The 14,143-nt window shown below is 41.6% G+C and overlaps 1 protein-coding gene across 2 annotated transcripts in view; it reads left to right on the forward strand.

The window, feature by feature from the left end:
* Positions 1-12,806, forward strand: part of MAEL (maelstrom spermatogenic transposon silencer) — a 24,026-nt gene extending 11,220 nt beyond the window's left edge. For both annotated transcript variants that reach the window (XM_006018888.3, XM_006018889.3), the window contains 8 exons: positions 926-967; positions 2,208-2,335; positions 3,182-3,236; positions 3,351-3,492; positions 5,210-5,272; positions 5,764-5,896; positions 6,654-6,729; positions 9,147-12,806. In XM_006018888.3, coding sequence (XP_006018950.1) covers positions 926-967; positions 2,208-2,335; positions 3,182-3,236; positions 3,351-3,492; positions 5,210-5,272; positions 5,764-5,896; positions 6,654-6,729; positions 9,147-9,259 — 752 coding nt within the window. In that variant the 3' untranslated portion in view covers positions 9,260-12,806. The remainder of the gene's footprint in view (positions 1-925; positions 968-2,207; positions 2,336-3,181; positions 3,237-3,350; positions 3,493-5,209; positions 5,273-5,763; positions 5,897-6,653; positions 6,730-9,146) is intronic.
* Positions 12,807-14,143: the final 1,337 nt, after the last annotated feature.

A 14,143-nucleotide genomic window follows, 5' to 3' on the forward strand; every position in this document is an offset into this window, starting at 1 on the left:
CCCCCCGTCCCCCAGCGGGCTTAGTTTAAAGCCCGGTGGAGCAGATCAGCCAGTCTGGCTGAGAAGAGCCTCCTCCCTAGAGGAGAGAGGTGGAGGCCATCTCTTCCCAGCAGCTCGCTGCCTCTCTCACCAAAGAGCGGGCTGTGGTCATGAAAGCCAAAGCCTTCCCGACGACACCAGCGCTGCAGTCTTTGGTTGACCACGTGGATCCTCCTCTCCCTCCTCAGCCCATAGCCTGAGACTGGGAGGATCGATGAGAACACCACCTGTGCCCCCAGACCCTTTAGCCCCGCTCCCAAATCCCTGTAGCGCCTCATGACCCGGCTGGGAGTGCTCCGAGCCGTGTCATTGGTGCCCACATGAATAAGGAGCATGGGATAGTGGTCTGTGGGCTGGAGGAGCTTTGGGATCCTCTCGGCAATGTCCCGGATGCGGGCCCCCGGGAAGCAGCAGACTTCCCGGGATAAGGGGTCGGGGTGGCAGATTGCCCCCTCAGTCCCCCTCAGGAGGGAGTCTCCCACAACAAACACCTTACGTTTTGTCTTGGGGAGAGCAGGGGCGGGAGCTGCAGTTGGGCCCATGTTGCCTGTGGGAGCCGGCAACTCAGCAGGCTCTGCTGGGGCAGCAAGAGGTGCGTACCTGGTGCTCAGCTCTGGCGGGGCAGGGGCCTTGGTGTGGCGGGCCTTAGGGCCCTTGACCACCTTGGTCCCTGCCCCTGGCTGGACAGCCCCTGTTATGCAACAGCCTGTAAAATGTGGCAGTCAGGGTTTATCCAAATGTGCATAGATAATTGATATTCATGTTTAATTATACAATGACAATAAAGATGGCTAACTACACTATACTAAAGTATAGTTCATAGCTTACAGTTCTTGTATCTGCTGCTTGCTTGATAATGAATATTTCTCTTTCTGCTTTTTTGCAGAAGAGGTACCATGTGGCTTTCGGTATCACTGCCAGGCTGCAAGTGAGTATTACAGGAGGAAATTAATGGGCTGTAAGGATGGACAAAATCTGGTGTGTCACTGCTGTGCCTAAACCAGTCTTAACTAATTGTCTTACTATGATGTTTGCCCTGGGAACTCTGCATTTAACTTTAAAAAGAACGATTGGAGCAACAGAGGAAAAGTTGCATGATTTCACATAGCTTCTTATATACCAGAATCTGTTTATTTTTTGTTTTTTTCCTTTAAAAAAACAAAACTGGCCTTTAAAGAATGCTTAAATTCTTCACAAATGATGGTATGTTTTGTTCAAACTTGCATTCCTGTTAATCATGGATAGCTGCTTATATGCTGCCCTTCTACCTGAAATGCCATTTAGCTTGATCTTTGTCATAAACTGGCTTTTTTTTGTACAGTGTTACACAGCTGTTAAGGTCCATCTTGGAGGTTACAGACTTTCAGTGACAGTTGAAATGTGTCCATATAGTGACAATATAATTGGTAATAAAAATAATGCAGTGAAAATCTCTAGGCTGGAAGGTGGTGCTAAAATGAGTAAAAATCTTAAGAAAAAGGAGCTCCCACATGGGTTTACAACTTGTGGGCCACTATGGCAGCCCCAGTGACCACCTTCGATCCTAAACCATTTGCTAAGCAAAAAAAAGGATTTAAAAAGGAAATTGCACTTGCAAATGTGCTGAGGGCTTGTATCCAATTGGGTAATCCTACTAGTGGTGGCTCTCCATCAAAAAGTGTATCAAGTCAGATTGAGAACCCTCAGACTTTGAGTTTTGTACCTTTTTTGTTCTATAAACACAAATAATAAATAAATCAGTATGTTTAGCAGCATTGCTAAATGTTACTACTGTCAGTTAGCCCTGCTGTTTTTACATGGCCTGTTTCACTTCTTTTTTTTCCTCCCCTCCTCCCTTTGACTAGTGTGCATGTTCATAGTTCTTTCCTGTTGTGTTGAAGAACAAGAAGTTTAACAATTAGAATCTAACTTAACTGTTTCTTCCTTCTTCAAATATTTATATAACTGATCTTTAAAGGCAGAATAAGCTCACAGTCCCAAAGCATCACTATATTTTGGGAAAATAAGAGGGTTCTTGTTGAAGGTCAGATTCTAATGAGTGTCTGAAACTGATTGGTTTTACCTTTGGATACTAGGTGGGACTTGAGGTAGGGAGTCATTTAAAAAAAATAATAAGAAGTCCGGGTTTTTGCATTCTATCTCACTTGTTTCCTCTTTACCTCCATTAGGTGATGCCACTCATAAAATTCCTGTTTCTGGCTTTGAACTCTCAAATGCTGCTTATCCTCTTGTATTGCATGAACTTTACAAATTTGTCCAGCCAAACCAGGGTAGCTGGCCACTACTGTTTTGCAAGGTATGATCTAGTGTCTCCAGAGTTGGAGCATTTTTCTATAAGTCCTATAGTGTTAGTTCAAAGCAAGATTCTTAATCAGACTTTTATTTGATGACTAAGAGGAGTGTTTCCTAGTAAAAATCTAATGAGTAGCAGAAGAATGGGAGTATCTATTCTTTGCTCCATTACCGTTTTTCAGGATTTCACTTTCCTAGTTCCAGTGCAGAGTAACTGTTTCTTGTACTTGCATCTCTTAGAGGAAAATAACCTTTCAGGATAATTCTGTTCCTGAGTTAGTTTTTTGCTTTCTTCTGCTCACTTTTTTGCTGAGTTGCTAACCAAGCAAAGCCAGTGGTGGGTTTCTGAGAAGCTTCAAAATGATAGTGAAGTCTTCATTTTGTAGGCCTTTTAACTGTGGTGGGGTAACATATTTTTATTTAATGACTGCTAATGTTGGCTGTCAGTATCCATGCTAACTGGGTCAAATGGTTTAAATATTACTATGTATGGATCCATTCATGCCAGTAGGAAAAACTGTAGATGATAGAGCTTTTGATACCAAGTTATGGGAAAAACCATGTAAGTTAAACTAGCCAAGTGCTATTGAATATTATCTGTATTACCAGCTCAACTTCTAAAATAAGCCTGGAGTCCAAGATCTCTCCAGGATAAATGAAAGGCTGGCATTAAACTGGGGTTGTCTTTCTGGCTCAGCTACCACAATTGTAAAACTGTCTATTATGCAAGAATTAAATTAGTGGCAAAGGGTGTTTTAGGGATGGGAATAGGATAGGGAGGCCTTAGTATACTGTACTCTGTTTTTGTGGCTGTATTCTGTATATATTACTAATACTTCTTTCCTTCTAGTCTAATGATTGGCACAGAGTTAACTGGTGTCTGAAGCACATGGCTAAGAAAATAGGTAAGGCATTAACACTATTTCAAGGATTCTTGGTCTCTTGGTAATGTCTGTTTTATTCTACCGTTATTGTACAACCTGCTGATACGCCTCTTGACTGCATTCTCTGAATGATAGGCATTGAGAACAAGTTTGAGCTCCGGAATGTGGAAGATCTGGTAGTGGAATTGTACCAGCAGAAACTTCAAAAGGAGCCATCGAAGACCTGGGTTCGCAGCCAACTGGATGTCTCCATTTGGGATTACTCCAGTAACACCAGGTACACCAGCACTGATTGTTCCTAGTTAGGACCAATGCATGCATTTTTCACTGTGCTGTAAATTCTGTGCCCTCCCATTCTCCGCCACCCCAAGTACCCTGCATACATAAACCTTGCACATTCCATTACTATAAGCTAGGTAAGAATTCTGTTGTCTGTCACAGGATGGGGTCCCTAAGGATGGCCATGATCTCCTAAGGCCTCTCAACCGTGCTGACTCGGCCCGATGGGCACCCTCTATTCTCGTCCACCAGGTCTTGATGTATTTTGTAATATAGGGAGGCTGCCTTCAGGTTCTGTTGGTCATGGGTCCTGATGGATTTCCTTGAACCCCGTGGGTTCGGGACCCCTTGTGGATCCCGTTTCAAACTAGATGTCCCAGGGACACCCTAGCCTTATAGGCTATATGCGTGGCTTCAACTGCCCCTTTACCACGCCCCAAGCCTCACAGATGGCATTGACGTTGTCCGGTCTGGGCCTTGCTGTGAATTGGCCCCCCATGTCCTCTCTCTGGCTCTCCACAGCCCTCTCTGCGCCCTCGCTGGCGCCGAGGTCCCCACTCTGAAGTGGGCCCCCAATGAGGCCGCCTCCTTCCCTAAATAGCCTCACCCAAACCACCGGTCTTATAAAGCAACAACTAAACATAAGCCCCTGGGCTATAACATAACACAAGCCACATAAGGTGTGCTCAGCCCCTTTACATTACCCGGAGCAGAACTTAGTCAGGCCTCTTCCCTTCACTTGCTCTAGGAGGGCTCCTTCTCCTCTGGCCACCAGCAGAGAACTGAACTCCCTAGTCCCCATCCTGGGGTTTATATGGGCCCAGGGCCCTGCCCCTTCTGGCCAGCTGACCAGGCGCAGGTGCAGGATAATTTCCTCATTAGCTAGCTACCATGGCAACCTGCATCTGGGCTCCTGTCTGGCTCTTAGGGGTCTCCCCAGGCAGTTTCTGCTCTTCTAGGAGCAGGCACCTAAGTGCCCTGCGACACAGTCGTCAAAAAGAATGGCCGCCTTTGGATCATAGCTTGAATATGAGTGAAGGAAATGTGTTATTGGACAGTATGTTTCTGTTTAATCAACTTCTGCTCTTCTTCATCCATGAACACCTGTAGATTTAACTGAGTTCACAGAGTTTTACCACAAAGTAAAATTAGATCTCGTTTTTCTAAATGAATGTTCCCTTACTATAATTGGAACACCATATGTTAAAACTGAATCCTAATCAAATTTACTCTTCATCTTTATGTTCCCTGTTTCCTAAAGGATGATGCTTAAAGTGACACTGTCAATTTAAAAATAACACAATAGTGGAGAGAATGCTGGAAGTAACTAAGACCACATAATTTAACTGAAAGAGTATAGGATAAAAATGTATTGTGATTGAGCATTTGAAAATACTTTCTAGTGAGTGTTACTGCCTTTAGGAGTTTGGGGCAGTTTCCCTTATATTGTGTGGCTCTTTCCCAAACAGCAGCAGTAAACAGTGTATTTTCAATGGGGAAAAACGGGGGGCAAATTTAGTGCTACAGCTAGATAACATGAAACCTTTGTAAAATTTATCCTGTCTACTTGCACACTGAGACAAGGACAATGAAAATTGGCAAACTAGGAGGAAAGGGATAGAAACAGTCAACAAGCTTTTAATCCCATTAGACTGCATGCATCTTAATCAAGGTGCAATTGCTCTATACTGAACCCAGAATTTTATTGCATTTAGGTGCAAGTGGCATGAGGAAAATGATATCCTAATCTGTGCTTTAGCATCCTGCAAGAAAATTACGTGAGTACTGAAAAGAGTTGTTTCCAATATGTTGGAAACTTAATTTTTGACTGATTCGTCCTCTGTAGTTTTATGCCTTTGACTTCTCAGACTCTTAATGTGGTTCCAAAGTCTTAGCATTTTTCCTAGTGATAACCCTTCAGTAGTGTGGTGGCTTTTTTTTTTTTTTTAACTTCCTGTCATTTGAATGTTAGCTGTATGATGACATTGCACTGTAACTGTGCGGTAACAGTGACACACATGGAAATGTAGCCTGGTGACCCTGTGACTAGACTAAAGTGTTGCCATCTTGTTAAATAAAACACATTCCCTACTACAATGAATTGTTCTCACATAGAGGCTCAGCATCCATATTTTGGCTGAAACAGCATCCTCTTTTTCACTGATCCTTTCTCTCTCACCCTTGCCTGAAAATCCAGATGGGGGGTGTGAAACGCACATCATTCCAGTAAAACTCTTCTCTTTTTTTCCTATCTCTCTGGTCTATGTAGCTATTGTATTAGTAGTTCTCTGGCCAATGTGTATGGAATCTCACTGACAGAAGCTCACCTACCTCTGCAAGACTGTATATCTAGCAATAACCCAAGTCCAAAGGTCGCAATACTGGATGCTGGACGGTTCCAGGTTAGCTTCTTTTATATATTGTTGGTAAATGTAATTTGGACTAATTTAAATAACTGTCTTGGGTGTCTAACCTCCCAATATGAGACTGTAATATGAAGATGAGTAAATGCCCTGGCTGATGCTGCCCTATCAAGAGCATGCTCCACTAGCTGGCTGGTCAGGTTTCTAAAGCTTACCGCAGGCCATCTGCAAAGTGCACTTCTCAGTGGAGGTCACCAGTAGTGAGATCTTTTCTGATCAGATGTGAACTCTCAGTACACTTGCAAATGGGAAGCTGGACTGCATGTGTAGGCATAAGGCACACACTAATGAACCATCAGACAGTGAAGACTCTGGGGAGTTTATGCAGGGAGTTGGGCCAGCTGACCTTGAGGTCCCTTCTTGCCCTATGGTTCTGTTTTATAAGGACACTAGACTCCTTGCTGTCTCTTTCAAATCCTTCTTATTCGTCCAGGCACTGAGATTTGCCCTGGTATGTTGAATGCAGTTTTCTGGCCATACGCTGTTATGTTATGCATCTGGCTGTGATCTGACTGTGGGTCATTTTCAACATCCATCCCTCCCCCACCCATGCTGCTTCTAGGTTAAGTGTCTTTGCTTCTTAAACTACTTAAGCCCTATGCAAATACAGACAGCCAGGTATTCAGTAGTGCAGTATTGCCTGCATCTCTGCCTGTCATGCTGAGTAGCATGAGTTGGCATTATATGAAGGCATTTAATAATTTTGAGGGTATTTTTATATTTGTTCCTCCTACAGAAACTGAGGGCTCAAGATCCTTGGTCTACCAGATATTTCACTTCTCCAGTTCAGGATCAAGGATCTTTCTCTTCTGGTGAGTCTGAGGCTTTTGTGTTTGGAAGAGGAAAGAATGAGTATTAAGACTAGCAGACAGCTGCACCACAGTCCTTGTTCTGTTTTTAGCCCACTCAAATTTCTGGGCAAAGTAGATGGGTTTTATGATTATCCCATTATCTTGTGTGGATAGTACAGCTTCAGATCTTTCCTGTGTACTGCTGTAAACTTTTTTTTTTTTTTTTTAACTCCTGAGATGGGTGATACTAACCTTTTAATGAACCCATGTGTATGCATAAAGCGGGGGGTCGGGTCAGTCGGTCGGTCTCGTTTTACTGGACAGAATTTCCACAGCAAAGAAATTCTCCTCGGGTTCAGTCTGTTCAGCACTCCATTAGGCAGCCTTCTGCCGCCCTCCTCCTGCCAGTATACACCAGGAATGAAAGAACTCTCCGTGGTAACCTTGCTTCAAGTACCTATCTTCAAAACACTTCATCCGCTATGAAATGCATAGGACAGGAGAACTCAGTGAATAACCACTTCATTGGAGATTCTAACATAACTGTCTTTAAACAGTAAAGTTGTTGAAAAATCTTCCTTTTGTGTAACCTTTTCCATATGATAAAAACACTTTATGATACGGAAAGTGCATAAGCTAAAATTGAGTTTGTGAGCAGGCAAATCAGCTTTTTTTTCTCTAAATCCCAAAGCACAGTGTTGCCTAAGGGGAACTGAACAGACAGATCATGGGTAGTTGGTTTGCAAGAGCTTTTAAACAGTTTAAACGGTTTTGCATCATTTAGTACGAATTTTATTAAGTTTTGACTTGCATAGTTGCTTGCAATATAAAATGTAATGCATGGCATTTGCTTAAGATATGCCATAAGTAGAGTTTTCTTTAACATTTTTTTAAATAACTGGGGTGGGCAGACTTGTTACCTGTGCGTAGGTGCCAGTATATCGTGCCAATTTCTGCTCCTATTTCTGCTTAAACTCTTGCTACCTTCAGTAGAGTTGAGTTTGGGGGAAGAGACAATGGGACTTCTATTTGAAGTTCAGTAGTTGTGTTCAATGCAGGTGGATTGACATTCTTAGGAAAAATCTAAACACCGGTGTTTTAAAGTTGACTTTAACAGTAGTTTGATCAAGAGTTGCTTTTAACTCCTGATGTAAGCTGTGGATGCCTTTACGCAGGCTTTTGAACAACCAATAGAAAGGTTAAATGGCAAAAGGCCTCATCTAAGACGCACTCAGTTAAAATCATGATGGTATCTGATCCACAGTCCCACCAGTCGCACCTCCTACCATGCCAGATGTGACTTTGAAGTTGGAGATCAGACCCCAATTACTTGCCAGTGCAGAGGGAGCCCAAGATCATGATAAGCTTCCTCTGCACCAGCAAAGGTACCTGACAATCAGCTGATTCTTGGCTGGCTCCAGGGACCTACCAGGGCAATTTAAGCCGCAGTGATCAGTTGTCATTGAATCCTGGTACGGTCTACCAGGCCATACATTCATTTTAAGTTGTAATGGAAACCAGCCATAAAATTATTACATTCTTTTTGTGTGTAATAAATTTTTGGCTTGTCTTGCTTTTTGTTGCACCATTAATTGCATGTACATGTGGCCAGGTTACACTTTGTCACACAATTAAGTGGTTATTCTCAACTTAGGCCCATGTCAGACATTATACTTAAGCATCAACGGCAGGGTAAAGACTCCAGAATAGTTGTCATGGTTTTCATCTTGGGTCAGTCTTGCAGTGAATGACAGCTCATTCTTTTATGAGGTGTTTCTTTAAGCTATTTGTAGATGCAAGCAGACATCACTTTAACACACTTGTTCATGCGACCAAGATGGCTTCCTGTGCATCTGTAGGGAATGACTATGTCCAATCTGAGATTTGCCCTGTCTTCAGGTGCTGATATACTAGATAGAATGCCACTGAACTGATGCAAACTCCTTTTATTGATGGGATAAACCACAGCTTGCACTGGTGCAGTTCGCTCCCCTTGAAAATAGGCTGAATGCAGCAGGGGTTGGAATTAGTACAGTTAAATCAGTGTCCATGACTGGTTTAGTTATTAATGTAGAGAAGAATCTATCTTGTGTGTGGCTCTCATTTCCTAAAGGAAAGTCCAGCTTTTGGAGTACAAGATGGGAGACAGTGGGCAAAAATACCAGATCTGTAAACTAGCCTGACCCACCCAACACTGCACTGACCCAACAAGCAAAGTCAGGCCTTTCCAGAAAAAAGGATGTCCCTTAAAGGTGGCCTTGGTGTATATTAAGGCCAGTAAACAATCACTAAAGTCTCTTCCTTGGAAGTACATAAGGATAATTAACAAGTTCTTCTCCACTAATTTCAGCTGCAGCAGTAAGAAGTAGAGAAGGTTCCTCCACTTGTGTTCTTTAAATGCCAACTTGACTTGTACAATGTATGGTTTCATTTCATAGGTGACTCTCCCTCTGGAGTGAAGATGCCGTGTGGAAAAAGCACTGTGAAAGGAAGAGGAGTTGTTCGCTTTCTGGAAAACTTATCCAATGTACCCAAGTCTTCCAGCAGCTGAAAGCCCACCCTACTTCCTACCTTATTCAGGATAGCTGCATGTTCTGTTGTCTTGTTGCTAGAATAGTAGTGTGGGGTAGTGCTTGAGAGAAGTTACTTTGTTAATTCTTATGTGAAATCCTAACATCTCAACCTCTTGTTTTCTTGACTAAAGGCATCACTTCAGCTTTAGTCTCATTGCCAATAGAAACACAGATGCAGAAAGTGGTGGTGTTAATAATAGTCAGTGGCTATGTGTGTTAGATTTTTCTGATGGTTTAATATAGTAGCAAACAAGTTGGTTGAATAGCTTTTATTTATACATTTACCTCTCTTCTTCCTATCGTTATTGTGTCCTGTCCTGTCCGTCCGTCCATCCATTTTCTTCTACAGACACTCCCTCTGTTCTTGGACATTAAAGTTAGAAGATTGATCAGCAACTGCTGACTGAAAGACAGTCCTGTCTCCATAAAGTGAAAATAATTCCCAGTGGATGGGTAAAGGAGCAATGTGGGAAGTATTCCTGAGGGAATGCTGCTATAAATTCAAGCTGTCCCTTGTCCACAGATTTGTGGAGGTTTTTTCTTGTTGTTTTTTTTTAGTGTTTTCTTGAAAAATCTGTATTTTTTTCCCCCATAAATTTTACTGGGAAAAGTCTTGCCAGCTGTTTTTTCATTTAGATGCTGAAAATAACAGACTGTCTTTCGTGTTGTGCTTTATTTTTTTTAATTTGTATTTATTTTTTTGCTCTGTGTACCTTTGCTGGCAAATGCTGACACAACAATCCGCTGTTATCTGTTTCTTAAAACCATAAGTTTCCTGACAATAGATTATAACATCTTTTCTTTAAAAATTCTGAACCTAGTAGTGTTCTTTACATGAATATAGGTACAATTTCAAAGTTAGCAGGTTTGGGATAATGCTGGTCAAAAGTATTTGAGTACCAGTAACAGTGAAAGACAAAACTGAGAAAAGTGATTGCATGTATTAAGGAACTGTATTCTGTACCTTAAGGAACAAATGGATATTTGATCAGCTTACTGGGAAGTTGTTTTGTTCTGAATGCTGTTTAATTTTTTTAGTTGGTTGCCTCTGTTCATTAATTTTTAAGGGAAAAAAGAATTTAAGTGTTGAAATGATATTGTAGCTGTAATAGTCCAGGAAATGTGCATAAGGCAAGAGTTTGGGGTTTGATTTTTTTTTTTAAATGGGTGATATCTTTTAGTGGATCATAGTAGAGAAATAAATATATAAGCTGTTGGGTACTAGGCAAGTTTCTTTGGAAACCTAGAGAGGCATGCCTTGTATCCAAAAACTTGTCTAAATCTCTCCCAACCATCCAGTTAGTCCAATAAAAGTATTGTCCACAACAATCCTGTCTTGTTTATCTAGGATGCTTTTACACCTTCCTCCAACTAAAGTGGCTGTTGTGTGATGTTTCCATAGCAACTAACTGTCATATTACAAAATGGATTCATATCCCTGTTAGGTAGCAAAAACACAGATCTCATTTCATCAAGCAGTTAAGCCTTTAATGTTTAACCTTACTTTTAAGGAGCTTGGATACCATGATGTGTGTGGTACAAGTGTTTAGTTACTCAAAACTAGCTTCATTTGCACTGAGGTCATTCCTTCAGTGTTACAGGACCACTGAACTGTCTTTATCTTCTGCCTGACAGACCAGTTTATATTCCTGTCAATAGTCTTTGTATGATTCAAAATTTCTATGACCTTTTCTACAGAGGATGTCATTCTACCTGATGAACCTTCACCAGGTAGGAGACTATAAAGCTTCTGAAAATCGAACTCTGAGAATGAAACACTTGGACATACTTGATATGATTGATCACTTATTTTTTGAGTGACACCTGAGAACTTGTCTCCATTCAAGCTTCAACATGCGACTGCATCATTCTTAAATTAGTCCAGGGCTGTTCAACTGGCAGCCTGCAGCTCACAAGGGGTTATCACCCTGTCTGCTGCTCTCACCACTCCAGCTGTTGCTACTGAGGTCTCTGAGCAACCCTTCCTCCTCCAGCTTTTGGTTCCTGCCTCTGCTACATGGGGCAAGGGAGGTAGGGAGGATCCATGGTCTATATGAGATTCAGCCCCCAGCCACTTAGAAGTTGGACAGTTCGGTGTTCGCTCACATTTTCTTAAGGAGTATATGTTCCAAAATATTGGTGTTTGGGCCCTTTTTTTTGAGAACCGTTTTGATTTTGATTATATTGTTTGTAGAAGCCAATGCATTTGTTTAAAGTTGTGGTTTGCAGTCTCAATCAGGTACCCTAATTAAATACCCAGAATAAGCATTCTTATTGGTCTGACTTCTCTGTCTCACAGGCTGAGATTTCAACTGTGAGAAATCCAGAGCCTAGGTTCCCACAAGTCTGCTCTTTGTAACTATGCTTTATAGTTGCATGAAAGCTATACCTTACACAGTTCCATACTATGTGTAGCGAGAGGACTCTAACTCCCTAAAGCAGTAGGTTTCTTATTATGGTGTCCAACAAAACCAAGTAATGTAATGTATGTCAAAATGCATGTAAATAATGTCTTGCGTGTACTGAATATAGTGTAATTTCTTATTGCTACTATACACTGTAATAGAGATGCCCTGGTAATAGGTATAAGAGAACACAGTTAAGTCTTCTGTTGCTGGAGCCGTCTGGCTTGCATATGGCTTGACATCTCATTACTGTATTAAAAAAAAATCTGTTTGATTCAGTTTAAGAGACAATATTTCTCGTCACTAATGCAGAGTGGAAGACAAGGGAACATACATAATGGGGGCCATCAGCACCATTGCTACGCGCTAATATTGCTCAGGCACAGTTAAAATTAGGAGACCTATAGGAACTTTCAGTAACCCTGTCATACAAGTCTGGGGAAATAAAAAACAGAGTAGAAGTCAGCATGGTACTTGGAGTATATTGAACCCCCTCTCTTCCTGATAGCTTTATAATATTTGCATGTATGCAACAAGCTGGATTTTTTTTATATACTAGTGTCACTGGGCTGAGCCAGGTGACAATCCACAATAGCAGGAGGGCAGTGACTCAGACCTAACATAGTTTAATTAAAGCTGGCTTTTAGAGGGGAAATGTGTCAGATGGTATGACTTACGTAGGTGTGCAACCTCTACATATGCAGACAATAGTCAAATATTGTACTTTCCACATTAGTGAATAGCAAAGGGCTTAAAGCTAACACCACTTTCTTTGATTTTTAACTGAATAGAATAAATTACTTAATTACACACCACTACCTTTCCCTTTGTATTAGAAAGGTGTTGGCCTAGAAAAACTGTTCTCATTCTGAAGGTTATGAGTGTAAGTCAGTACAGCACTTTTCAGGCATGTGCTGCTATTGGGGCAGTTTGATTCATGATCATACATGTCACTGTTAAGCAAAACGTGAGAGGAGAAATAAATGTCTGCTATTTGAAATAAAGCATGTTCTTTTATGGTAAATGGGAGAAATTATCCTTGCATCTGAAAAAATCCAAAACATTTTCTAATACTTGGTCATCCATTCTTTCTAATATATTCTGAAAGAAGACGGAAGCATAAATTGCTGTTGACCATTTTCTTCTTTGTCTCAACTCCATCTGGGAGGTTTCTTTTGTTGTCTGCCTTCCATATTAATTATAATTATACAGTGATATATGTTCTTGGTTTATAAGTACTGAGCTATATTTGAAATGAGTTACTTAGTAACACTTTAGCAAATATTAATGAGGCACATTGAAACTACCAACAAATCTTTTCCAGGACAGCTGGTTTAAAAATGTGTATGTAAAGTTGGTGGTCCTAGCCTATGTCCACTTGTCTACAAGTAATTGGATATTACTTACACAAGATGTTTCATTACTATATTACTACTAGAGCTGTTGTGCACAAGTGTGTGGTGCAACTTCCAAAATAGGTGTACTGTACTTGCACTGGGTGTTCCCTCCAGGTTTCTGTGTAAAAGGCATAAAGGGCCACAACCATATTTCAGTCCCCTGTAACCTCAGAAAGCAACTGGGTGGAGTCTAGCTAGTGTACAGTTTGACATGTTCATTGGAAGATCTCAGGACACTTGGCTCTACAGCTCAGTGATCTGACCCAGAATTTTCTTGTCTATAACAGTGACAGTATTAGCTGGTTTAGAGAGAGCATATGAACAAAGAATGGGCTATCCGCCATCATACCCTCCCTGGTATCTACTGCCATTGCTTTAGGGAGTTCAGAGGTTACATCCCTAACTCTTCTGTTTAATAGCTATTTATGGATGATAGATCCATTAATTTGTCTAGTCCTTTTTTGAACCTAGCCGACTTTACTACCTCCTGTGGCAATGAGTTGCACACAAACTATGCTTCATAAAGAAACAAAAAAACCTTTCAATTTTAAAACTTTCCTGCATATTTCATTGAGTGCCCCTTAGTTCTAGTATTCCAGGACTTGTAAATAACTGTTTCCTATTCACTTGTCTACCCACTTCATGGTTTTATAGATCAGGGGTCCACAAACTATAGCTTTCAGATGTGGAGCTTTGGTGGTGACAGCTGCAGGAGCTCTTCCTATGTTGCCATGAGGGAGAAGAGGGGCTGTGATGGCAGCAGCGGCTTGGTCCTAACTGGATCATTCCAGACCACAGTCTTTAAAGGTTGCTGACTGTAGTTAAAGATCTCTTTCTTCCCTCAGCCTTCTTTCCAAATTGAAGAGACTAAAAAGCCTAGGACCCTTCTGGTATGGCAGCTGCACCTTACTCCTGATAATCTTAATAAGTTAGACTCCTACTGCCAGGCCCTTCTCCCCCGGGAGGCAGAGGGTAGACCACAGTCTCCCTCCAGGCCAAAGGAGGACTCTGGGACCTCCCGCTCTGTCCAGCCAGGGGCATGGACCAAGGTGGTCAAGGG

The sequence above is a fragment of the Alligator sinensis genome, unplaced genomic scaffold (genome assembly GCF_000455745.1).
Source record: "Alligator sinensis unplaced genomic scaffold, ASM45574v1 scaffold19_1, whole genome shotgun sequence".
Classification (NCBI taxonomy): domain Eukaryota; kingdom Metazoa; phylum Chordata; order Crocodylia; family Alligatoridae; genus Alligator; species Alligator sinensis.